Source organism: Mesocricetus auratus, unplaced genomic scaffold, assembly GCF_017639785.1.
Source record: "Mesocricetus auratus isolate SY011 unplaced genomic scaffold, BCM_Maur_2.0 Super-Scaffold_100027, whole genome shotgun sequence".
In the NCBI taxonomy this organism is placed as follows: Eukaryota; Metazoa; Chordata; class Mammalia; order Rodentia; family Cricetidae; genus Mesocricetus; species Mesocricetus auratus.
This window is the reverse complement of record NW_024429208.1, coordinates 782,216-808,966: the sequence shown is the minus strand read 5'-3', so window position 1 is coordinate 808,966 and position 26,751 is coordinate 782,216. Positions and strand designations below refer to the sequence as shown.

At 48.4% G+C, this 26,751-nt stretch overlaps 1 protein-coding gene across 6 annotated transcripts; it reads right to left on the bottom strand.

Moving 5' to 3' along the window:
• Positions 1-706: 706 nt before the first annotated feature.
• LOC101843020 (E3 ubiquitin-protein ligase TRIM39) lies at positions 707-18,661 on the bottom strand. Of its 6 annotated transcripts, XM_040732105.1 has the most exons (11): positions 18,563-18,657; positions 14,748-15,207; positions 13,100-13,195; positions 8,238-8,468; positions 6,856-6,878; positions 6,212-6,327; positions 5,436-5,620; positions 2,485-2,585; positions 2,328-2,410; positions 986-1,111; positions 707-835 (listed from the first exon to the last, which is right to left on the bottom strand). In XM_040732105.1, exons 2-11 carry the CDS (start codon positions 15,198-15,200, stop codon positions 729-731), a joined length of 1,521 nt encoding a protein of 506 aa, XP_040588039.1. In that variant the 5' UTR covers positions 15,201-15,207; positions 18,563-18,657; the 3' UTR covers positions 707-728. The 6 variants fall into 6 exon arrangements, with proteins under 6 accessions (XP_040588039.1, XP_005087247.1, XP_040588036.1 ...); XM_040732102.1 differs by lacking the exons at positions 707-835; positions 986-1,111; positions 2,328-2,410; positions 2,485-2,585 and adding an exon at positions 16,257-16,442 and having other exon boundaries at positions 3,628-5,620; positions 18,563-18,653; XM_040732103.1 differs by lacking the exons at positions 707-835; positions 986-1,111; positions 2,328-2,410; positions 2,485-2,585; positions 18,563-18,657 and adding exons at positions 16,257-16,442; positions 18,327-18,343 and having other exon boundaries at positions 3,628-5,620.
• Positions 18,662-26,751: the final 8,090 nt, after the last annotated feature.

Genomic DNA, 26,751 nt, shown 5'->3' with positions numbered 1-26,751 from the left:
TTGGCCAATGGGACATTAAGTTACCGAGTCTTCTGGAGCAGTTAGGGAATTAACTCCTGCAAAATCCCAAATGTAGCACTGTTGCCTATGGCACATTACAAACAGACTTTTAAAAGATGCATTGGTAGTTAAGCGCGACACAGGGTTAAAGGCAAAAGGGAAGAAAACTTCACTCCCAGGATATTATTATTTCTGGGGGTAACATGACCGTCTGCAGTCGGCAGAGATATCAGAGAAGACATCTGAATTTACCTGTGGAGCACACACACACACACACACACACACACACACACACACACACACACACACAGACCTGCCATGTTTGGCATTTTACGTTGTTAGTTCAGGCCTGAACCATTTTCCTTACGATTTTATGGAAGACCACTCTGAGATGAGGAAAGGGCCGGGGCGGGGTGTGCCCAGAAGACATCAACAGCGTCTGCCTTCCCATCTCAACAGTCAGGATCACCTCAATATGGAATCCACTGAGAAATGCTGAGGCTTGTTTTCCAAACACATCATCGTATTGAGGATGCTAGGGCTGCTCAGTGGGACAGACTGGTACATGGAACTAGGAATTCCCTGCACGGTGGGGTGCAAACATGTAAGAAGAGGTTACTGTGACCACCCCCCAACACCACCAAAAAAAGAAAAAAAAAAGAGGAAAAAAATGATATAACCAGTTGAAATACCACAGAACACAATGTCGAACAAAATTCAGCTTTTATTTATCTGGAAAGTGGAGCGAATTCATCACTGGTGTTTGGAGCCTGAGGCTGTGCGTTCTCCTTAGGGAGGTGGGCTGTGTTTGGCAGGGGCTCTGATGGCTTGAGATCTAGACAGTTGGAGGAGAATCAAAGGAGAGGAATTAGTTCCCTAGGACTGTGGGCACCCCGAACATTGATCAGGCCTGCCTACCTTGCTTTTCCACTCTCCGCCATCTTTTCTCTTGGGGGCTCCCTCTTCTTCCCCCGCCACTGCTCACCTGCCTGATTTTCCAGTTGGGCTTCAGGCCGGTCACCCCAGAGCAGATGCTTAGGGTCGTTGAGGAACCGCTGGCTGCGCTGGCATGTCAGGCAGGTCTGCACTGTCCAGCTAAGACCCTTTCGGCCTGGGGTATAAGTGGGGGGAGAAAAAGAGAGTGACCAGGTTTCTGAGAAAACCGTCTTGCTCTTTTTATTTGCAGTTTTCTTCCACTGTCTGCACTCGGAATGCAAATTTGATGTGTGTGTGTGTGTGTGTGTAAGGCCCTTTGTGAACATCAATTCCTTGGAACGCTAAGGAGTTCAAAGTCTTTAATGAGGTCTAGCTTCCCTTGCCTGTTTCCATCCTACCTACCTCAAATGCCAGCCTCTTGAATGTTCGTTTTCTTACAGCACAGGCTCTTTTTAAAGTGATTTTTATTTATACTTATTATTTATATCGCGTACATGTCAGCGCTACATGCATGAGTATGCGTGTGTGGTGTGTGTGCACAGGATCGTTCGCGTGGGTGTGTGTGGAGGACAGAGATCTGGTTTGGGTGTCTTCCTTTACTACATTCCACCATGTCTTTGTGGGACGGGGTCTCTCACTGAACCTGGAGCTAGATGCCTTCAGTTAGACGGCCAGAGAGGCCCCAGAATCTGTACGTCTTCACCTGGCCCCCAAGGGTGCTGGACATCTGAAATCAAGACTTCATACTTGCACATCAAGCTCCTTGCCCACTGAACCGTTTCCCCAGCCCCTTGACAGCTAGTTTTCATGTGTGGGAATCCTAACCGACGCTTAGAGTTTCCGTCTGACTCTGTTTATCATGACATACATACTTCCCTGCCACTGGCAGAAGGAACCCAGCACTAGACTCTCTTCCAATCCCAGCCTTTAAAAATACTCTAGTAGCTCGGTGTGTTGTCTCCCGCTTGTAATCCCAACGTTAGGGATGCCGAGGCAGGAGTTTCAGCGAGTTGGAGGCCAACTTGGGCTACAGTGACACTTGTGTCAAAAAAAAAAAAAAATCAAAACCAAAACCAAGGGGGAGGTTATGTGTTTTTGCTCGAGACAGGGGTCTCACTATGCAACCCTGGCGGGACTGGATTATGTAGATCAGGACGGCCTTGAAATCACGGAGATCACCTGCTTCTACCTTCCAAGTGCTCGGGATTAAAGGCGGGAACCACTGCGATCCACTCAGCTGGTAGTACTTAATGAATCGTAGAGATTAAATAATAAGCAAATAGGGTTAGCATTTTTCAGACTACAGAGTGTCATGTAGTCCTGGCAGGTTTTAGGGACAAATCAGATGCAGACGCTGCTGCCCACCACGGCGTCCTGGAGGCAGCACTCACGTCTCTGGCGCTGGGTGCAGGTGAGGCCGGGGATGAGGAGAGATGAGCAGCCGCGGCAGAGCGTCCTCTTCACCGAGGGGTCCCTGGGTGAGGAGGAGAGGTCGTCGGGAACTCGCCCGCCCGCGTCCCTGGTTCCTCCCGCTCGCCCGCGCCTTACTGCCGCAGGACCAGCCGCTTCGCGATGGTCTTCTCCGTGTGGCAGTAAAACCTCGCCAGGGCCTGGTTCTCCGGGTTCTGCGACAGGACGCAGTGTGCAGCCTGGGGACAGGGACGGTCACCCGGGTCATTCCGCGGCCGCAGCACCAGACAGCCGCCCGCCGGGACCGCCGTCTCACCTGGTACAGGAAGCTGAGTCTCTGGAAGGCCTCCCGGTCCTTCACTTGGCCCGCCATGAGTGTCGGGCCCTCTCGGCGGATGTCCCGCCCCCAACACGCGCGAGGCCTGCTGGGAACTGTAGTGTCGGACCCCCACCCCTTCCCTGGCAGGCGACCCTAGCTTGGTATTCCTCATATATTTACTTATTAGGTAGGGCCCCAGCGGGGCTAGTGGAGCAGGCACATGATCTTAAAATAGGGAAACTTTTTCCAGGACAGACATCTAGTCTCTCGTACTGAGAGAATTGTGTGCCGTAGACAAATCAGAGTGAACTTTCTTACTCTCAGACGCCGTGGACCGATGAAACAACAAAACAGGCAATGTCTAGCTTCGCGTTATATTCCTGTCATCCCAGCACTTGGGAGGTTGAGGTAGGACTGTCGCGAATTACATACAGGTCACAACGGGCCACATGGCTGGACCCTGACTCAAAACCAGAAAAGTACTGGTGCCTGTGGGGCTCACAGTGGGAAAGGACATTACTACGAGGGAGGACAAAACATCCCTGAGCAGAGCTTGGCCCGCAGCAGGCACGGCTTTCTCCCACTTGCTGTTACAGTACTGGCCACGTGGACAGTTCCTAGGGCACACAAACCTGTCACCAGCATGGCCTGTCTCTCTGCTAACTAACCATTAGCAGCTATTCCCACTTAATGACCCAGAGCACCCAAGGTCAGAAGCAGTGGTATTCGAGCTGAATCCAGAGTTGAGGGCTTCGGAAGGAGTCAGAGGAGGCAGAGATCTCTTCCAGGCTCAAGGCTCCGGCCAGGACATCCGGGTGGAGAAGCAGGCTTCCAGCTCAGAGTGAGCCTAGCTGAAACTTACCCTGCGGGTGGTGTCCTGTGAGGGCCTTCCAAGTCAGATGAGAGGAGTATGTTAACCGTAGATTCCTAAGCCCTCCCCAACCTCCATGAAGGACAGAGGGTGAGACCCAAGAACATGTATTTTCATAGCCAGGGAGTCTCACATAAGGCCACTGCCAAATTACCACACAACTCAGATCACATCAGTGGATCCTTTGTTCCGTATTTCGACCAACCAAATTGTCTTGCCACAAAGAACCACAGTCAAGGCACAAAGGTAAGAAGAGAGTGGACAAAAGTCCTGTTGAGGTGGGAGAACGGAAATGTCCTCGATGCAGTTTCTGGTTCCCAGTCGTGTACGGAGATTCCCCAGGCGGCAGATAATCCAGGTCGTGTGGTTTGGCATGCATCTCATCACCTTTTGTGACAACGCATGTACCCTATGGGTTGTTTATTTTGGCCTAACTTAAAACGATTTACATTCTCTGAAAAGGGGAATGTCAAAGGGCGAAGGATGACAGGAGAAGCGAATGAAGCTGTCTACCTGGCCCTTTGCTACAGAAACCACCCTCTTCCAGAACCCTGTTCTCGTGGGGTAAGAAAAACTCCATTACCTTTCTTCCTTCCTGGCTTAGACACCTGAGCCAGGGACAAGACAGACAACTTGGGAATAACTACTTTTAACATTCTTTAAGGCCAGGGCTTTGGATACACCATTTTCTTTCCTCCAGTAGCCGACTCCTCCCCAAATTCCCTTGGGAAAACAGTGGAAGGGCAGATGTGTGAATCCTGTAGGCCTGCTTCCATCTCCCCAGAGGGGAGAAAGGTGGGTCTGCTTCTTGGAGACAACCACCTGCAGGGGACAGGGAGAAGCCAGCTTCCGAGACCTGGGTTCTCCTTTCTGCCCACCTTCTCCCTTCTCCCCAAATCCCAACCTCTGGCTAATCCTATGGGTAATGGTAACATCACCCTAACAAGGGAATACCAAAGAAACCCCCCTCTTCTTCCATTCCTTTCTAGAGTGTCCCTTTAGCGTCTTCCCGACCCTCCTCCTGACTTGAATGCCCCATCTCTGCCCTCAGAAAAGCCCCTCAACTTCTAGACTCAGGACAGCAGCTGCCACTCATCTCTCCAACCCAGAGGTACACAGATCCCTATGTGCTCCATAGGAACAAGGGCTACTCTTCGAGTCACAGAAGCCTTTTAAAGGTTTCTGTTTCCTGCACTGTAAGCAAGTTAAGACTCTTTATGTGTCGACTTTCTATTTCTAGAGAAGCCTTTCCTTTGCCAACTTGTCCTTGTGCAATGGGAAACCTGCTGGACACCAGAGGCTACAACCCCCTGGGAGCCCGCTTCCCCACTACGGTTTAGTAGGGACACTCATCTGTGCTGTCACGCAGCCCAGTCCCGTCTTTACTCCTTCACACAAACCATCCCAGAGACCAGGTGGTTTCTCAAGATGGCTCAGGACTGGAACCACGCAGACACCAGGACATTCCAGCAGGTCACAGCAAGGAAGACCCGTCACTCTTGACCCTGCCTCACCCCAATGAAGCTACAAATCTCGTCACTCCCAATCTGTCGGGGGCCTGATAGTAAGTGGTGCAGCATTCTTCCGGCCAGCCCGGATCCCTGGGTAGAAGAGGGGCCAAAGTTTTTCAGTAAAAGTGTCAGTGAAGGTGTAGATATGTGAGCGGTCTGTGACGTTGTAGAAAGACAACGTGCCAGCCTCATAGTCTAGGAATATGCCCACCCGCTTAGGTTTCACCTTGATGTGCAAAGGGGTGAAAGGTGTGGTGGTGGCTGCGTACTTGTCCCCATTCCATAGCCGCACACGCCAGTAGCCAGTCTCGGGGAGTGGCGTCAGTTCGCCCTTTCTGCTCACGGAGTCCCGGCACACTCCCACTGCCCAGTGGGTCTTGTCGCCCACCTCCACCTCCCAGTAGTGGCGGCCTGAGGTGAAGCCTTCAGTAGCCAAGACACAAGGGTAGAAAGTGAAACGCTGTGGCGTGTCAGGGAGGTCTCGGAGTCTTGTCTCCACAAACTTGACACTCTTCCGATCCTCTGACAGGACGAGGTTAGGATGAGCCGTCTCGGGGTCCAGGGTCACATCCGCTGGCGGGAGAAGCCAGAGTGGGGAGCTAGATGAGGACGGGAATAGCTAAACATCCCTGCCTTGCTTTCCTAGCCTGCCTGTACAAAGCCTGGCCCCTCAAAGTCCCCGGAACACTGTGGGCTGGTTAACTTTCTCAAATCATGCTTGCTTTTGCTGTATGGAAAAAATGAAAGGCACTGTCTGAGGGACGGAGGGAGGGAGGGAGGGAGGGAGGGAGGGAGGGAGGGAGGGAGGGAGGGAGGGAGGGCCAGAAAGAAGGCTCCAGATCAAGTGAGCTGTATGAAGGGGCTGGGGACATGGTGAGCATGGGCTTGAATCTAACAGTCCTGCTCTGTGACTGCTTTTCCCTACATAAATGTTAATGACTTCCCCTTTGCTCCATCCACCTGACTGATGAGTCAGGAACCCTTTAACGTTTCCAGGTCCCCATAGAGAGCCAATGACACCTAAGGCCTCGTCTCTGAAGTCTACGATTTAAAGTGAGACGAAAAGCTGGTAATGGGGCAGGTTGGGGCGGGCATGAGAAAGAGGATCTGAACCTTTCACCCCTTTGCATGCCCCACGCCAGTTTCCTTTGAGGAACAACTCACCAATTAGCTGTTTAAGGATTTTCCTGAGGGCAAAGTACTGCCGGGGGAAATTGCTGAAGTTCTTTTCCAGCTCTATAGATACTGAGGTCACCTCCATGGTCTTCACCTTCTCACATCTGGGAGGGATGGGAGATAAAAAAAAGCCAGAACAGGGTCAGGGGGAGCTCCAGCCAACTGGTCATGTGAGTGGTGTGGTGTGGTCTCTGGAGAAAAGCAGAACCAGGCCTCTCCATTGCCCTTCCTCCTGGAGGACAGTGGCCTCCTTTTTATTATCCCTGGAGAGCTATGTGGTTCCCTTGACAGGCCTGTCTCTTGAGAACGAGCCTCAGGACTTCCTTGGAATATTCTCGTATTTCACGCAAAAGGACAACCACCTCTCCACTGCTTGTGCTCCCAACCCTTCCACCATCTTGTCTGCACACAGCTCCACCCACAGGCAGAATGTGGCTCCCCATTATCACGGCTCTGACCAGACACGACCTGATGTCAAAGGGGAGGGGGTGTGAAGCATCATTACTCCTAATGGTTCATCCTTCTTCATATCTCACTCAGACACTGCGTGGCTTTCCCTTTCTTACTTCCTCCAAGTCATTACTAAGCCCATAGCCTCTAAGCCAAGACCTAACTCAGAGACAGTCACTTACTTTTCCAGGGTACTTTTCACGTCCTAGAGGAAAAGAGAAAACAAAGTAAGATTGGTCCTAGAACTCATGGGTCATGAAGGCAAACAGGTTCTCCCTCCTCCCCCCAAGTGCTAGATCTTCAAACTAGGCACCAGGCAGACTGAGGGCCCCAATGCAAGGGGTAAGCTTCAGACGGACCTAAGTGTGTGTCTGTCTCTCATGGAATGCCCAGTTCCAACTGTTGGTCATAACAAAGCTTGATAGTTAATGTCACCTCTACATGGTTTCCTGTACATTTGTCTTTCTTCCTCAAAGACACTGGAGGCTCCCTTAGGGGACTGAGGTTGTGTCTGCTCTTTTGTCCCCCCAGACTCCAGCCACACACCTCAGCACCACTGAGAAGCAGTACAGACAACCCCAGACTTGGGGCATAGGATGCATCGCACTGTGGTCTGAACATCCCTGCTAGCACCGGTTAATAAATACTAATTTGTATCAATTCTGATTTAAGACTATTTGGGATCCAGATGACAAACACAACAAATCTCAGCCCCGTAGATTTCAAGTTTAATGCAATCAGCAGAGCACACACAAATGAAAGACAAAGGGATAAATACCAAGCAACATATGCACGCGAGTGTGCAGTGATACGTGTCTTGAGTTAGTGGTCTTATCTGAGATAAGAAATATGCTTCCTACAGCACTGTCATAATCACATAACTGAAGATGGACTATACCAGACATTTCAGAGGTAACAATGTACTACTTTACTACTTAAACATATTCTGAGTATTCTTTAAATTATGCTTCTACGCCCCCTGCTTTACTACCAGGTAAAGTACATTCTAGAACTGGAAAGTAAGGGAAATGTATTTACAAAAATGGGAACACACAGTTTATCACCAAGTAGAACAAACTTCTGTCTTCTGGAAAGGATTATCTTTTTGGGGGGGTACAAATTACATACATTAAAAAAAAAGACTTATTTTATGTGTACGACTGTCTTGTTTGTGTGTATGCATGTACACAAGCAATGCCTGTAGAGGCCAGAAGAGGGCACTGGAACCCCAGGAGCTGCAGCTACAGAGTGTTGTAACTGCCATGTGGGTGCTGAGAACTAAACCCAGGTCCTCTCCAAGAGAAGCAAGAACTCTTAACCACTGAGCCATCTCACTAGCTCCAAGCATACAATTTCTGAAAAGATGTAAGGATATAAAAAAATTTGTAAGGGAGGGGAACTCTGAGGTGCCCTACTCTAGAAATAGGTCCTCTGCACACACCTGAAGAGAAATCTGGGCTTAGGGGAGCAGAGTAGGAGAGGGTGCACCCCAGGCTGACAGGGCGGCCTACACAAAGCTAGACTGCATCGGGCCGGAGGAACTACGCAGGGGCAAGGGTCGAACCTTAAGCATCTCGAAGCCTGACTGTAAGCACTTGCCCTCCACCTCAGCAGCTAAGTGGGCCAGGTCCCGGCGCTTGTCCCCAAGGTGAGCAGCATTTTCCCGAAGCCTCTGTAGAATGTCCTGCTCTTCTTCTTCCAGTCGTGAAAGGAGAGTCTGCTGCTCCTCATCCAGCCTCCTGTGGAGCTCTTCAAACTCCTTTAGGATTTGCTGTCTGCGGCTCTCCACTAGTCTCTGAGAACAAGGGAGGATGCCGTCAGGACCAGGAGGCACGAGGGTGCCTCTCCCAGACCCACCAGGCTCAGTACAGACTTCCTTGTCACTGGGAAGACTTCAGCCTTCCTGCTTCTCTCCCTGTGAGGCATGCAGTCACCTGCACACCCCCAACAGATGACTTGCTAGTGCAAATCAGTGAAAAGATTTAAAACAATCAATACTTGATTTTTTTAAACCTAGATTAACCTTTTATATTTTAATAAAATACATTCAAGGTTCAAGAACTCAATGATGTGATGATGATATCCACTGTTACGGATATCAGAGGTATTTTTGCTATTTTCTACTCTGATGTTTGGCTTATACAGTCTGTTAAAAATGCAAATAATAGAAGGGCAAAGATTTCCATCACTAATAATCCGATAAAAACCAGAGAACAAATAAGCTATTACAGTCTGAATCATTTTAATGAGTTAATGCAAGGCATGTATTTAGACCTCAGGGCTGAACTTGTTTTGGTTGCTGTTTCTATTTTTTTTCCCCCAAATTTTCCAAGTCATTTTTGATGGGTTAAGAACTCCTGGAAAGAAGCTAACTGATTAGAACTGCAGTGATGTGGAGAGAGGTTGGACTGTTGCAGGCCTGGAGCCTACTTACATTTTGTCTTGGGCTATCTTTAGCTTTCTAAATAGCCTTCCCTGTGCCTACATCTGTGCTGGACTTACCATCCTGTGATTAACAGATAAAACATGGCGTCACCAGACAGCATCTGAGGCCTATAGCTGAGATTACTCTTTTTTGCTGTATATAACTACCTATCTCATGCTTCCACCAATGTTCCTGAAAGGTGCCTTGCTCTATGGCTCTTTGTTCTGTTCTTTAAAAACTTCATGAAGCTGTTTCTCAGTTGAGACATGGAAGTTGGGGTAACCTAAATCTGTGTTTCAAAGTCATGGTCTCTCAGAACAAATGGGTGGTGAGAGTTGTTATTTGTGCTGACAGAGAATAGGTATTTCCCATTCCAGGATCATACTTTTTAGTAAATTAGTTGCTTACAATTTGAAACATGCTCTTGACAGCAGCACATACTTAACTTCTAGCAAGCATCCTTGAAGTTGGAGAGTACAGGACTCCAACAGCAGTCACACACTCTGAGGGTCATCAGCACACCCTCCCCCCACTGTGCCTTACTGTAAGTGACCGTCCCCAGGGAAGGGGTCTCAGGTCCTTGTGACTGACAGGGAGGTATCGACTCAAAAGACAAATAGAGATGGGACTCTGAAACAAGTGGGCAGGGACAGAGAGTGAGTGCCAGGCTGAAGAATGGATGGGGTATAAACAAGAGCCAGTGGGCCTCACAAGGTTGGCGGTCCTGATCTGAAGCTACCCCACTCCCACAGACAACAGATGGGCTTTTATTACAGGGCTCCTTGATGCTTTCTCAGGCAGGCAATGGAATACATTCTCACCTTTGTCCTGAACACAGATTTGCAATGTGTGTGGTGTTAGAAGCAGGTGTGAGGAATTGTACTCATAAGACTATCTTTTGGGGGCTGAGAGGTGCGCCTTGGTGATTAAGAATGCTTGCTTCTCTTCCAGGGATCTGAGCTTGGCTCCCAGCACTCACATTGGGTAGCTGGAAACTGCCTGTAACTCTAGTTCCAGGGGATCTGATTTGTCCTCTTCTGGTCTCTGGGAGAGTGTGTACATGGGCATGCACACATACATACATACATACATACATACATACATACATACATACATACATACGCACAAAAATAAACCTTAAATAAAAAAGAACACTGTAGCCAGGCGGTGGTGGCGCACGCCATTAATCCCAGCACTCGGGAGGCAGAGGCAGGCGGATCTCTGTGAGTTCCAGGCTGGGCTGGACTGACAGCCTCCAAAACAATACAGAGAAACCCTGTCTCGTAAAACCAAAAAACACTGTATTTTGCTTTTCTCAGAATTCACCAGGCCGCCAAGCTGCTTGTGGCATCTGACTCACAGCTTCCTCAGCATGAACCCACATTTGTTTCACCTGATAATGTCACATACAGGTGCAAGCCTATGACCACACTATAGTGCCTTTTCACATATCAGACTTTATTAGAAACTACTTCTAGCTGGGAGAAGTGTGCATGCCTTTAATCTCCGTATCCAGGAGACAGAGGCAGACATAGCTCTATGAGTTCAAGGCCACATCTGGCCTAAATAGAGTTCCACGCCAGCCAAAACAACACACACACACACACACACACACACACACAAAATCACTCTATGGTGTTACCGGATAGGATAATCTCTTTAAAATTATGTAGGTAGGTTATCTTTTGAGGTAGGGTTTCCCTGTGTAGATTTGTAGACCGGGCTGGCCTTGAACTCACAGAGATCTGCTTGCCTTTGCCCCGAGTGCTGGGATCAAAGGCGTGAGCCACTACTGCTTGGCTTGTTGGTAGATTTATCTTATCTGAATTTCCCAGGCTGGCCTGTGCTGGCTTTGAACTTGTGATGTGATCTTGTAATATTACTTCTCCAGCCTCCTCTGTGATTATAGGTGAGTACCACCACACCCAGTTCATAAACTTGTATTTTTTTTTGTCTGCTGTGTTGGTGAACTGATGCCATTCCCTCGGTCCTTTTAAATTTATTACTTTTTTTTTAAAACAGGGTCTTTCTGTACAGTCTTGGATGTTAACACTTGCAACTGTCTCCCATCTTAGTATCTGAGTGTGGAGATTGTATGCCTGCTTTGCTTCCTCAAACTTTATAATTTAAAAAGATTTTTAATTTACTTTTAGTTTATGTGCATTGGTGTTTTGCTTTCATGTGTATCTGTGTGAAGATGTAGAATTCTCTGGAACTGGAGTTACTGCCATGTGGGTGCTGGGAATTCAAACCCAGGACCTCTGGAAGAGCAGCCAATGCTCCTTACCACCAAGCTGTCTCTCCAGCACTGTATAAACTGTTACTGAGTCCAGGTTTGGAGGTTGAGGTGATAGGAAAGGGGCAAAAAGGCTGGGGAGGGCAAATTTAAAGTCATAAAAGGAATGTTATGAATTGCAGTTTTAAATATCGCTGAAATGAAAATTTATAATTAAATACTTCAGTTCAAATATTACCATGGTTTAAAGGAGAAATACCTTCCACCTCCGGCAGGCTCATTATTTGAGCACGATCCCTGTTGGGAGCTTTCTTTGCAGAGGCTACAGAACCTTTGGAGGTGGAGCTTTGCTGCAGGAAGTATGTCACTGGGGGCAGGCTTCAGAGTTTACCGCTTTACCCTACTTCCTGTTTGCTCTACTTCCTGGGTATGTACAAAAATCTGATGTGGCCAGGTGTTAGTGGCGTACGCCTTTAATCCCAGCACTCAGGAGGCAAAGGCAGGCGGATCTCTGTGAGTCTGAGGCCAGCCTGGTCTACAAGAGCAACTTCCATAACAGCCTCCAAAGCTATACAGAGAAAGCCTGTCTCAAAACCCCTATCTCCCCTCAAAAAATCTGATGTGGCAGCTTCCTGTTCCTGCTGCTATACACTGTCTTCCCTGCCATTCTAGACTCTTTCCCTGTGGAACTAGCTAAAATAAAACTTTTCGTGCTTAAGTTACTTTCGGTCAAGGCATCGAACCAAGAACTCCACAGGTGAAGGCTGAATGAGTTAACATTGCCTTAGATTACTTAATTATAAGGATGCAGTTCTAAACCAAATGTTATGGTCTGCACCTTTATTCCTAGCACCTGGTGGACAAAAGCGGGTGGATGTTTTTGAGTTTGAAGCTAACTTTATCTACATAATGAGTTCCAGGCCAGCCAAGGCTATATAGTAAGACTCAAACAAACAAACTGGTTCTGTGGGGCTGGAGGATTTAAGAGCACTGGCTGCTTGTTCTCTCAGAGGATCTGAGTTCAATTCCTGGCACCCACACGGCACTTGCAACCACCGGGAACTCTAGGTCTGGGGGATCTGATACCCTCTTCTGGCCTCTTTAGGCATCAGGCAGGCACGTGATGCAAAGACACCCATACACATAAAATAAAAAAGAATAATTAAAAACAAACAGCCCCCCTCCCTGTGAACTCTCCAAATTCTCTTTCCTCCAACCCTCTAAGAAGGCCCGATTCCGCACCTTTTTGTTTTCCCCTGAGACAGGGTTTCCCTGCATAGCTTTGGAGCCGGTCCTGGCACTAGCCCTGCACACCAGGCTGGCCTTGTGTAGGACCTCAGAGAGAGCTACTTGCCTCTGCCTCCCGAGTGCTGGGACTAAACGCATGCATGGGCCACCGCTGCTGTGTCACGTCTGTTTATTTACAAAGTATTTACTATTGTGTAAATGGTGTGTGTATTTACACAGTGTATGGCATGAAGGTACTCAGATGTCTACCCGTGGATACAGTTTTACATTTCTACCTTCATGTGGACTTCAAGTCTTGATGCTGGCAGAGCAAGCATCTTCACCCACTGAGCCGGCACCCCAGCCCCTTCATTTCTTCTATCCTCCTCCTCCTCCTCCTCAGTACTTAGGTGATTTAAGTATAGTTCAATGAGAACAGCAGTTTTCCGATTAACTGGTAGACCAGGTAAAGAGCCGTCGATTCGCTCACAGGCAAACACCCAGCCAAGCAGTGAAGGCAGCAAACCGCCTGCTCTACCTTGAGCTCCCCGGGTTTCTTTTCTTCGGAGGCTTTGCAGCAGTTGATCTCCTGCAGCTTCTGCTCCAGGGGCTCCAGGCACTTCTGCAGTTTCTCCTGAGGGTGGGGAAAAGTACAAGAGATGTTTGGAGATAGTCGACCCATCCATTACTCAAGAGCTTAGCCCATTTATTATCCCTCTTGCTGTTAGATTGTTTTCAGACACGTGAATGTGTGCGTCTGTGTAGGCTGGTGCCCACAGAGGCCTGCAGAGTGCATCAATCGATCCCCGGGACTGAAGTTATAGGCAGTGGTGACCTGCCAGACTGGTGCCTCCTCCTAACTGCTGAGTCGTCTCTACAGCCCCAACTGTTCCTCCCTTGAAACACTTGGGGTCAGACCCAGGGCCTCAAGCATGCTAGGCAAATACTCTACCACTAAGGCACTTCCCCACTCCTAAGTCACTCAATTTCTACTCTCTCATCACTCCATGATCTAACGCTCTTCCTTCTATAGACGTCAGGGAAAACCCTGCTGTGAGTTTGTCTCTGCCATGCCTGTGGCACACCTGACTTTCCTCCCCCTGAATCTAGTAGGCTAACTGTCATCAATTGTTTCCTTTCTCACTCTATTTTCCTATGGACAACTGCCTACCACACCACTCAAAGTTATGTTTGTTTCGTTTTGTTTGCTCTGGTGGTACTGAGCCTCCATTCAGGGTGCGTGCACTAAGAACACAGTCTATTACCAGGTCACACCCTCCTCCAGCTAGAAGTTGTCTGTCTGTCTGTCTGTCTATCATTTCACGGTAAGGTCTCCATCAGCCAGGTCACATCCTCCTCCAGCTAGAAGTTACCCTTTGCACTGCACATCCATCCATCCATCCATCCATCCATCCATCCATCCATCCATCCATCGTAAGGTCTCCAGCAGCCTGGCCTGGCTTCAAACATGTAGCCATGTTTGAAGCCTTCAACTTTTCATGCTCCTGCCTCTCTACCCTCTGAGTCTTGAGGTTATAAATATTTAACACCATGCCTGTCTTGCTATTCTTTTTTTACCCATGCTTCCATTCAGATCTACCCACTTATAAACAAAATAAAACTCGACTGTAAAATACCAGAAATATTTCTCAAGACTTTGTTAATTACACAGAATGAGTGAAAACTAGACTTTTACCATCTTTGACTTTTGTTATTACTAAAACATTTACCCTCACTAGCGATTTAAATGTTAAATATCATGTTACCCATTATATGAAGAAGACGCAGACTGGTTCATCTTAATCTGATGGATATCAGTCTAAAGTGATGTTAGCTATTTCCAACAAATAGGGGAAAAAAAGAAACACCCTGAATAAATAAGCATAAATGAAGACATCAAAAATATTTTTCAGTTCTTCCAAATTATTTTTCAGACCCTTACGCTGTTCGCTCATTAGTTTAAAATCTGGCAGATACCAGAACCATAACCACAGCATTCTGAAGACTAATTGCATTGCAGTAAGTCACAGAAAGTGACCAGATGTACTGCATAACCTCGTACACAGTTCTGAGGGGAAGGAATGCAGAGGAACAGAGATAGCCTTGCCTCAGGAGCTTAAACCCCTCTAACTCAGAAAGTATGTATGCTCTTTCCCCACACCAGCGTCGCGTGTCTGGTTGCCCACCTTGTACTCCTGTGTAGCGTCATCCAGGGGCACGACCGTGTGGGCCCGGTGGGTATGGGAAATTGCACATATCAGGCAGACAGCCTCCTGGTCTTCGTAGCAGAAGAGGCTGAGGGCCTCGTGGTGTTCGGCACAGAGGCTTTCGTCTCTGATCTTCCGCTTGACGGCCTGGAGCTGCTTGGCGATTTCCACCATACTGCCCAGTTGTCGGTTAGGCCGGAGACTCCGGTATCGGGATGTCTTCCGGCAGACTGGGCAAGGGAAGTCCCGCTCTAGGTCCTCCCACCAGCGGGTAATGCACGCTTTGCAGAAGTTGTGCCCGCATTCAATGATAACCGGCTCCTTCAGATACTCCAGGCACACGGAACAGCTAGCCTCCACTTGCAGGTTCTCCAGGACAGCAGCCGTGGAGGCTGCAGAGGCTCCAGCCTCTAACAGACTTGTCTCTGCCATTATTTAACTTGGAGATGGGGTGAGAGAAAAGAAAAATATTAGTTGGAGGGTTTCTTTTTTCTTTTCTTTCCTTTTTTTTTGCACTCCTATCCTGACATTAGCTCCCATTAAGCCCCATCTTGGTATTTTCCCATCTCTTCAAGTAGACTCACCTGTTGCTCTGTTTACAGTATGTGAGACTTCTGGTCAAATGCAGTCCCTAGTTATCTTTTTCACCTCTGTTGTCATTACAAACAGAAGCGTCCGCTGGGCGTTGGTGGCACATGCCTTTAATCCCAGCACTCGTGAGGCAGAGGCAGGTGGATCTCTGTGAGTACAAGGTCAGCCTGGTCTACCGAGTGAGTTCCAGGGCACCCTCCAAAACAATACAGAGAAACCCTGTCTCGAAAAACAAAAAACATACAAACAAAAAACAGAAGTGTCCTTTAACTCTAACTTGACATATTTTTCTACTAGATGAAGCCCAGCATTTCTGAGGTCAAGGCAGCCATTGAAGGCCAACCTGGGCTATACACAGTGAGTTCCCGGCCAGGCTGAACTACTCGGATCTCTGAAGCAAGGGAAGGAAGCCTAGGAAGTGAGATATGTCACATAAGTCAAAGTACTATGACTCTAACTAGGTGTGGTAGCTCACTGTGAGGCATCAAGATCAGACCAATACAAGGATGAGGCTAGCCTGGGCTGTTTGAAAACACTATTTTTAAATAAGATATTTTTCAAGGTGTTTTGTTTGTTTGCTCTTTTTTTTTTAATGGAGCTTTGGCTAGCAGTACTGGAACTCATTATTACAATTATTTTTCAAAGAACTTCATACATTTACATTAAAAAAAATTCTTTACTGGGCGGTGGTGGCGCACGCCTTTGCTCCCAGCACTCTGGGAGGCAGAGGCAGGTGGATCTCTGTGAGTTCAAGGCCAGTGTGGTCTCTGGTCTACAAAGTTACACAGAGAAACCCTGTCTCAGGAAAACCAAAAAAAAACAAAACAAACAAAAACCACTACTTCTTCTAGTGTAACACATAGAAGTTTCAGGATTTTTTTTTTTACTAGAGCTTACCCTTGATTGTCTGCGACTCCCCCTTTTCAAAGGGTAACACATTGAATGAGTTACACTACAGCAACAAATTCTTTAAAGGGAAATGTGAAATCATCCTCCTTTCCCTGGATGAGCCAAAAGGAAGAATGCTCCCTCCTAGATGTTTCTCTCTGGCATCTCATTTCTCTTTGTGTGAAGCTGGAATGGCTGCAAAGTAACATACACATTTCAACTCTAAGATTATTTTATTGAGCAGAGGGCAAGTCCTTTTTTTTTTTTTGCCCTGAGTCTGCTGCAGCTGTGAAACAATCCTGGCTGTCCTGGCCTTGAACTCACAGAGATCCGCCAGCCTCTGCCCCCCCAAGTGCTAAAGGCGTGCCTCACCACTGCCCTTCAAATTTAGTCTTTCAAGGTCGATAACAATAACTAATCCCTTGGATATTCAGTTGACTGATGATTTGCCTAGGAATTAAAAGAAGGAAATGTGGGCTGGAGACAAGGCTCAGTGGTTAAAAAACATCGGCTGTTCTTCCAGAGGACCAGGGTTCAATTCCCACCACCCACACGGCAGCTCACAACGTCTGTAAATCCAATTCCAAAGGATCTGACACCCTTATACAGTCAGACATGCGGGCAAGACACCAACCAATGCTCACAAAATAAAAATAAATAGGGCTGGAGAGATGGCTTAGTGGTTAAGAGCACTCACTGGCTGCTCTTCCAGAGGTCCTGTGCTCAATTCCCAGCAACCACATGGTGGCTCACAACCATCTATAATGAGATCCGGTTCTCTCCTTCTGGCATGCAGGCAGAATACTGTACCCATAATAAATAAATAAATAAATAAATAAATAAATTGGGGCTGGAGAGATGACTCAGAGGTTAAGAGCACTGACTGCTCTTCCAGAGGTCCTGAGTTCAATTCCCAGCAACCACATGGTGGCTCACAATCATCTACAATTCAATCTGGTGCCCTCTTCTGGCATGTAGGCAGAACACTGTATATGTAATAGATAAATAAATCTTTTTTTTTTAAAGGAAATTTGCGAGGTATGGGGAGCATCAGGAGTCCAGCCTGGATTAAGTATGACCACCTTGTCACATGGAAAGAGGCAAGCAATTCAAAGCCCTGTTAGATACAGCCTTAGATTTGGAAACACACCAGAGAGATACACAGAACCCAAGGCCGGTCCCCATTTCATCCTTAAGATGTCAACACCTAACTTCTCTGGATCTCACAACCCTTACTTCCCTTGGGCCGCAGAGAGGGACCCCAACGGAGGAAGGAAATCTGGTAGGCGCACACGCTGACAGAAAAGCGGTCATGTAATGAGCTGGGGCGGCAATGACTATTTCTGCATGCTGGTGATACAAACGGACGGGTTTTAAGTAGGAGTTGGCAACTTATTTCCCGAGAACGGAGGGGAGGAATTCAGACTCTGGTAAGTTCAGTTAGTTGGAAGGCTTCCTTCGCTGCTACTCATCAGAATCCAATTCCGACCAGAGACTCTGCTCCCCAGACCCTCACCTCAATGGACAGAACTACAAGCGCACATAAGCGGCAAATACGCGGCGCGCCCCAGAGAACCCGGCTCAGGGTTAAGTGCAGAAGGGAGAGGACTTGGGAGCCGCGGAGCGGGCGGCGATGGAGAGGGCGGCGGGCAGTCAGAATATGGCCTGGTGCTCCCTCCCCTCGGGCTCGGTCCTCCCTCTCTCCCCACGGCTCTGTCTCAGCAGAAGCACCAACTTCAGAGGCGCCCTCGTTTTGCCCTTTTTCTTTTTAACCACTGTCGGGTACCACCTGGGGGAGCCTGTCGGGAGCACTGTCCCCAACTCCATCCCACCGGGTCTCCATATCGGGAGCATGAGGACCCGAGTGAGGGGCGCGCGCACACGCACACACACAGACACACACGCACACACACACACAGACAGGCAGGCAGGAGAGGGAGCGAGGGATGCGCGTCTAAGTGAGGGGCAGAGAGGTGTGACGTGAAGATGGGATGCCCGTCGCTGCCATGCCGCAGTCCAGACCCGCGACAGCGGCAGTGGCAACGGCAACGGCGGCCGCGGCGACTGCGTCAGTCTCACCCGGGGAGTCAGGGGAAGACGGCGGGGTAGCCAAGCAACGCCGGACGCGCTGACGTCGCCGGGGCGGCAAACGTCCTCCGGGCCCGAGGCGGGCGGGCGGGCGCGCCGGTCGGGGCAGCTGACGCGCTCGCCGGGCGCAGGGCCGCGGCGTGAGGAGCCGGCTGGCAGCGGCGGGCTCCGGGTCCCCGCGCGACGGCGACGGAGACGACGGCAGCGGCGGCGGCGCAGCACCTTACCTTCCCGGCTCCGGGTCCCGGAGTGCCGGGCGCGGAGCCGCCGGAGCACTGCCTCCCTCCTTCCTCCTCCCCTCGCCCCCGCCCCGCGGCGCGACACACAATACTCACCGGAAGCGGAAGCGGCCGGCGGCAGCGGCGCGGCGGCTCGTGGAAGACGGGCGCTCGGAGCGCCCGCGCCCGCGCCGGGCCGGGCCGAGCCGGGCCGCAGGTGGCGGCCCAGGGCCGGAGGTGAGGGCCTGCGCAGTTAGGAATGGGCCGGAGAGGGAACCGGCCGCGTCAAGGTGGCTGAGGCGCCCAGGTGACCCGGGCAGTCCTCGGGAGACGGACGGCCGCGCATGCGCGTCGCGGGACTCCGAAGCCCATGGCTCGCAGCGCAGCGCAGCGCTGCTCGGGCCGGCTCGGGGCGAGCTCAGGGTGCTGAGTCCCGGTAGGGTGGGGACCGCAGAGGCCTGGGCGATCGAGGGTTTATGGGCTTCGGGCCTCACTTTCCCGGTCTCTGGGTGAACTTGGGGGAGATGGTGGCTGTTTCCCAAGGCGGCGGCGGATTACGTGGCTGAGCTGCGAGGCTCGGATGACAACGTCACTTCCGACGGGCCGAGGGTGAACATTTTTAGGGTCCAGGACCAGGTGAGTTGTCTTTGGCCGCCCGCAGAAGGAGGTGCGCGCCTCGTCCTCGCCTCCGGTCGGCTGACGTTCACGAGAAGCTTCCTTTCGCCAGCCGGAGCCGGGAGTGTGGAGAACGGGGCTGACCCGGTGCTTGTAGCTGCTCGCGCCATCCGTCCTCAACAGCTCCTAGGATGCCAGGGAGGACCGAATCCAGGGCGCGGTACACACTTGGGTGAGAACCAAAGCCGCCCTCCTTCTCTTTGAGGCCCTTGGCTTTACGTTTTCCCCGGGAAAGCAGGTAGTGCTTGTGGTTGGACTCCAGGCTTGCGCTGTAACCTCCCTGTTTTTGGAAGTGCCACAAGTCTGTGACGATGAAGATTTTGCGGGAAGGAGCGAGTTGGTCGGGGAGGGAAAGTCGATGGTGGGTACACCGGTACGCAGGAGGAGTTAGTGCTAGGATGCATATTTACACTGCCAGTAGCAGCTTGTCCCTCTGCTGCGAGAACAAGACCTTTTCACCTGCACACCTCAGATAGGGCAGCTGCACAGACGGGAAAGTATGTGTATCACCGAAGTCTTGATTCGGTGAAGCAGTAAAAGAAAAGATGTATTTACTGTGTATACAGTGTTCTGTCTGCATGTATGCCTGCAGGCCAGAAGAGGGCACCAGATGTCACTACAGATGGTTGTGAGCCACCATGCGGTTGCTGGGAATTGAACTCAGGTCCTCTGGAAGAGCAGCCTGTGTTGCTAACCGCTGAGCTATCTGTCCGGCTCCGAAGCATGAGTTTTACTGAGGTTATTTAGAGGGATTTGAGTGAGGTGTTATTTACAGGACATAAAAGACTCAAAAGACCCAGAGACACCAAAATCCACGACAGCACGGGTGACAGCTCACGAAAAGCTAGAAAACTCCATAGCCCAAAAGGTTGGAGGGTGGCCTCTCCTGGTGGTCTCAGTTGGTCTGAGCATCTTCCAGGATGTTCAGCTTGTCCTTATTTCTTCTAGGCGTTATCTGCTTCGGGTGGGCTTGTCTGAGAGTGGCCCTCATCAGTCTCTACTGTTTAATATACTCTCGGGGAAGGGATTTGGGGGAATCCGGTCGTTTCCAGGGATTTCCTAAAGTTACTTGGAGTTGTTCACTCTGTGTCTTCACTTCAGTTCTCTTTAGAAACATCCTGTTGTTTTACCTCTCGGTGCAAACCTCCTGTCTTAGGACGTTTCCCTCTATGATGCAAGGTTTTAATCTCCGAGAAACTGCCACGTAACACCCTCCCTACTTCCTGCAACAACTGGCACACTTCATATTTGAGTGGGTTTTAATGTACACCCTCCTTTCAGAGGAAGTGGCTCCTGTATGTTTTGAGATTGTTCACCGATACAATGCTACAATGCAGGGGTTTTTTTTGTTAGTTTGTTTCTTCTTATTATTTTAGCTAGCATTTTGTGTAGCTTAGGCTAGACTTGAGCTCACTAGGTAGCTGATGATTGCTTTAGACTCTGTCCTTCTGCTTCACCTCAGAGTGTTGGAATCGCAGGTGTTGGCTACCCCAGCTCACATGCATATTTAACCCTCATACTTCAGAATCCAAAACCATTTTAATGTCAGAAAACACACAGTGCCTAAAGTTAAAGATTTAGGACTACAAATGGAAAATACAACTAAATCTACTTCAAAAGATTATTTTTACTGTTCTGTGTGTGCGTGCGTGCATGTGTGTGTGTGTGTATGTATGCATGCATGCTCACGCTTTTGCTCCTCTTATGGTAGCCAGTGATCGTAAGAGTAAATTTGATAATTATTAATTTTACTGATGTCAATAGTTGGGCATTAGGGCTTATAAGCTGCAGCAGTTGTTATAGTTCACCTTATTTCTAACATAAGGTGGTTTGGAAGCCATCAACTAGTCTTCCGCCTTTGTCCCTTTGTAAACATGTCCCAGTGTGGATCCCTTTCTGTTGTGAGGACTTGTCCCTTTCCCCTCTTGTGTCTTGAGAATTTCCTCTGGTCACCTGCCCTGTCCCTATCTTTCTTTTGAGTACCTTTTGGGGCACGTGGAGAAGGGCAGTTAGGTTTGAAGTAGCACTGTGTCTGTGGCTCCCAGAAGTTCTGAACTTAATATCACAGTTCATGCCAGGCGTTGGTGGCGCACGCCTTTAATCCCAGCACTCGGGAGGCAGAGGCAGGCGGATCTCTGTGAGTTCGAGGCCAGCCTGGTCTACAGAGCAAGTGCCAGAACAGCCTCCAAAACAATACAGAGAAACTCTGTCTCGAAAAATCAAAAAAAAAAAAATATTGCAGTTCCTAAGCAATTGTGATACTTTCAAGCCACTCATATAGTGCCCCATTTTCTGTTGTGCCTTGGGTCCCTCCATGAGTTGCTGTCCACATCTGGTCCCTGGGAAGCTGGGTGGTGGGGATTTCAGTCTGTCTGGGTAGCTTTCTGAGAGGTTAAAAAAGTTGGGATTTCTCTGTTATCTGGTTATCTCAAGCTCTCTGTATTGCCAGGGAAACTCTGAAATAAAAAACAAAACCACAGCGTGTCTATACTATATAGAAGTTGTCATGTTTTTCAGTGAAGGGCTTCATTTCATAGACATGTTTTTCCCCATGTTTGAATGCTTGTCTTTACACCTGAGACTCGGTGCTGCCAGCCTTGACTGATTCAGACTGTTTTATTTATGTGTTCTCAAGTTTCACTCTCATGAATTGACTTTCCTTGCGGGGTTTGTGCCTTTTAAAATTGCTCTTCTCTTTGGTCTTTGAATAGATAAGACTTTACTTCTGAGCGGGCACAACGGTGGAATTTGAACTAGACATCCTCCAAATGAAGGAGTTTTTTATTTGGTTTTCCATCTATTCCTAAATCTTGGGTAGTGGTATGCCTATTGTTTTTTAATCACTTCCTCATATTTAATTTTGCTTTCAAGCCCCCAAATAGGTGAGCCAGGTCACATTTCACGATGGTCTCTTCCCCAACCTCAGCAAATTCTCACGGTTTGGTCTCTTAATTGCTGAGAGGTTGTGAAGTTTAATTTCTGGTAGCCCTGAAATGTTGTATCATGTTTGGGGTACAAGCCCTTGCTTTGATTTCAGTATTTGGTAGGATGGAGTAGGACTCTGTGTTTCTGCTCTTCTGGAGAGAAGAGGCAAAGCAATGTGGTATCTGTGACAGGAGTCAATGAAATGGCTGTTGGGTAAAGCAGAGATGCCATATATTTGGTTAGCATCAAAACAGTCATCAGGCCCTAGTTGTCAGAATTGGTTCCTTGACGCTCCTTTCCCACCAGTTAAATAAAGGCCAGTGTCCGTGGTCCTTTAGACATATGTTAATTCATCCTTGACAGCTTGGCTGTTTTGGTCGAGGAAGTACTTCAGGGTGTGGGCACTTTCTATCGAACTATCCTGTCTGGTTTACCAATAGCTTACTTCCCCTACCCTAATTGACCGCCCTGCTGTCAGTTTTCCAGCTCTTTATCTGTTTGAAAGAAATGTATCTAATGTAAAAGCGTGACCCTGTAAATGTTGCTGCTTAAGCAGCCTTTTGTGTCGGCTTTACTCAAAGACTTCCAAATACGGGGCCTCTCATTATTCAGGTTGAGGAGCTGCCACTTCGTGCTGTGATGATGGCCAGTGGGATATGTCGTTAATCTCTGTTGAACTCAGGTGTAGCTTTAGATTTTTTTCACTACACTTGATTGTTGAACTCACTGGACCCCTGTGTGTCTGAGCACCAGGATGATTTGCCAGATTAACCAGACACAGAGGCTACTCCTTAAGCAGCTGCTGTTATCAGTTGCAATTCTCCAACTGTCAGCAGTGGTTCAGCCACACTTGCCTTAGCCAGGCAGGAATTCTGCTCCCTCAGGCACTGATCCTATCATGGCCTCTAATGGGAACTTTATCTAGATTTCTACCCCGTGTAGAATTCAGGATTCAAAGGATGAAGTGAAATTCTGCTTGTTCAGAGAGGCTGAATAGCAGGGTAGTAGCCTCCCTTCCCTACCTCCTGTCTACCCCCAAACAGGGCGTCCTTCTGCTCCGCCCCCACTTAAGAACCCTAGCTACACATGGTTCTTCCGTACCGCTTCTGTCAGCTCGTTGCTGACTCAGCCTTCGAACCCAGGTTACTTTTATTTAATCAAACAAATGTAATCCATCTTTGCATCATTAAACAAATATTCCACAGCATCAATGAATGTAACACATCTTCAATTAATATCCCACAACAACAGGCCTCTCCCTAGATCCAGTCTCAAGGGTTAGGCCCCTGAATTCCAGAGTACCTGTTGAGTGGTCTTTAGAGGAGACATACCAGGGCCTGAGAATTCTGTTCTTTTTGTTTGTTTGTTTGTTTTTCAAGACAGGGTTTCTCTATTGTTTTGGAGGCTGTCCTGCTTTGTAGACCAGGCTGGCCTCGAACTCAGAGATCCACCTGCCTCTGCCTCCCAAGTGCTGGGATTAAAGGTGTGTGTCACCAATGCCCCATTTCTCCATTCTTAAATGTCCCACTGCCAACCTCCCACTTTACTGAAATACTAGTGGACATTTCAGCTCAGCATTTCCTACACTGTCTGCCAAAAATCTTCACATATGTCATTGACAGTCCTCCTTTCTTTGCTGGTGGCATCTGCATTGTTTTCTTGTTATAGTCTGCATCTGTTTAATTCTTTTTTCCAACCCTGATACAGCAAAGAGTCCAGACCCTCCCCCAACCCCCTGCTTTAGCAGCCATGACAGGCTGCAGAAAAGACCCAGCAAGACAGAGGTCCCTGATTCAGCAGCATGTGCTGGGCTTGCCTGACCTTCTAGTCACTAGGTCAGATTACCCTCCACGTGGCAAGGAACCAATCAGAAGTTAGCTGGCAGCTCTGGGCGTGCTTTACGGCCCTTTACAGTAAAAGTGGTAACAGTGCCATGCAGAGCATAGCAACTGCCCTGGGAGGGCCTAAAGTCCATAACAACCAGTTGACCAATCAACACAGGACATGCTGCCCAAGCCTGGAAGTACACCAATCCTGAGACTGCTCTTGCATACCCCAAATTAACTGCCTCGAGATTTCTATAAACTGCCTCGAGATTTCTCCAAGTCCTTCCTACTTAGCCCGCCATGATGAACTGACAAGGGGCCTGAGTTAACTCGTTAAACAATAAAAGACCTTCCTAATGCTTTGACCCTTTAATACCGTTCCTCATGTTGTGACCCCAACCATAAATTTTTTGTTATTACTTCATAACTAATTTTGCCGCTGTTATGAGTTGTAAATATCTAATATGCAACCCTGTGAAAGGGTCAGTTGATCCCCAGGGGGTTCAAAAACAACCCACAGGTTGAGAACCACTTCTCCATCGTTGTCCCAGAGAGCTGGAACCAGCTTCTTCTACACTGTACGTTGTAGTTGCCTTCCACGGACCACAAGCACTCTTCATGACATCTAGAGTAGTGAGCCCTTCACAGGAAGTTTTAATTTACCGGGGAGCCTTGGAGGAGTCACTGTGGCAGCTGTGTCTGTATGAAATGCATGTCTTCAGTAGCTAAGATTGGAAAGTCAAGATGATCCCACAAGGCTACAGGATAGGTGTTGCTTTATCTGGGAGCACAGTCTAACTGCATGTCTCTGAATGCTCTTGTGTGGTTAGAAACATTAAAAACTGATATTGCGAACAGAGTATTATCCGAGCAGCGAGTCTCAACAGGGAAATACCCGGAGGCCATGTTTTAAGCAGATGTGCTGTTGTGCACACATGCTTCTCCATGTAGAGGGCTTCAGTGTCACTCTTAATGGCCCTAGGATTTGAGCATTGTTCTCCATTTGCAGTAACTGACTGTATTGGTCTCTTAACAGAACTAATTTGTCTTTTCAAGTGAGGCATTCATTTTTTTCTACCTGTGAAAGTGGAATCTGGAATTGTCTACTATATCGCTGTTTTGTCTGTTTTGAAAATACCGTTGCTCAGGACAGCCATCTTCATCCATTCTGTTAGATCTGGGGGAACTTGCTGTTTCTACGTGAGCATGGAGACACAGCCTTAACCCTTAGGAGCTAATCTTCAGCCATCTCTCAGCCTTCAGAATTGCATTTAGAGTCTTGCTCTGCATTAGGCCTTGGCTTCTGGGAATGCAATGGTTGATTTCATCTTCTACCCAGACCATACAACTTTTTCCACATCAGCAAGAAGGCTGTTTCGTTTCCTTACCATTCTTGTATACAATGAAGTAGCCATTTCATTCTTAAGGAAATTTTTCTTCACTTTCACAGCTGGGCTAACTAGTGAGGCCTAGCAGTCTGCCTGTCCCAGCTTTCACCGTTTCTTTCTCCTACAACTTCATCAAATAGCTTATGGTTTAAAATGAGAGCTGGGACTATTCCTTTCACTTAAAAACTTAGAGACCACAGTAGGCTTGGTTGATAATTTCAGTTTTGTCTCTGGGAATAGGAAAGGCCCAAGGAAAGTGAGATGGGGTATCAGGAGTGGAGTTTGAATGAGTACGATGTCTTACACGGTCATGGTTTGTGGTATCCAAATGCACCCAAATGTTTGGTATTAACTGCAAAGTTCATAGATTACAGGTTGTCATAATTTATGAAATAATAAAAATAAAAGTTTTATTTGTTGTTATGTTTTTGTTGTTTTTCTTCAAGATGGAGTTTCTCTGTGTAACAGTCCTGGTTGTCCTGGAACTCACTCTGTAGACCAGGCTGACCTCAAACTCACAGAGATCTGCCTGCCTCTACCTCCTGAGTGCTGGGATTAAAGACATGCATCACTGTCTCGAAATAAAATTTAAGTGTTGCCAAAGTTACCAAAATGTGACACGAAGTGAGCATGTGCTATTGGGAAAGTGGCTTTAATAGACTTGCTTGGTGCAGGATTTATAAAAACAAAAACAGTATCTATGGCATGCGATATCATGCAAGCTGCATATGAGTCAGTGTTAGGATTGCTTGGTCTAAGGGGCAGGGAGAGGAGTAGCTGAGTAGACAGAAGAATGGCGGAGGAACTCATGTCAGAATGAGCCGCTGTCAGAGCTGTCTTGCCAGCTCTGGAATCCAGTTCCTTCATAAAGACTGCAGAAAGAACAGTTCACTGGAAAGTCCTGGAGACTACCCAGGCCTTGTGATGGCAGTGCCTGACAAAACACCTGCTCTTGAAGAACAAGGGACATCTAGGGGAATGGGACAAGACTTACACACAGGAATAAGAAATGTCGGTTGGGGATTGAAGATTGAAATGAGGCCTGATACTAGGCTGTGCTGCCACACAGAGTCTTTGCCGTGTATGGTCCTACACATAGGATAAGGCCCAGGGCCAGAGCTGGGTCCCTGTGATCAGAGGTTCGGGTGAGAGAAAGCTATACTAGTTGGACAAGAAGAGAGAAGCAAAGATGGCCCATCATCTGCAGTGGGCCGAGCAGCTGAGCAGAAGCCCATCCAGGTTTGGATCCTCAGTCTTCTCTTCCCACCCAAAACAGACCCATACAGCAGAGATAGATTCTAGAATGTTCTCAAGTTTTCTTCTCCCAAGTTTGAAGCAACTTGCTGTACACTAAACTATGATTAGCTAGTAACAAGCTCCATTC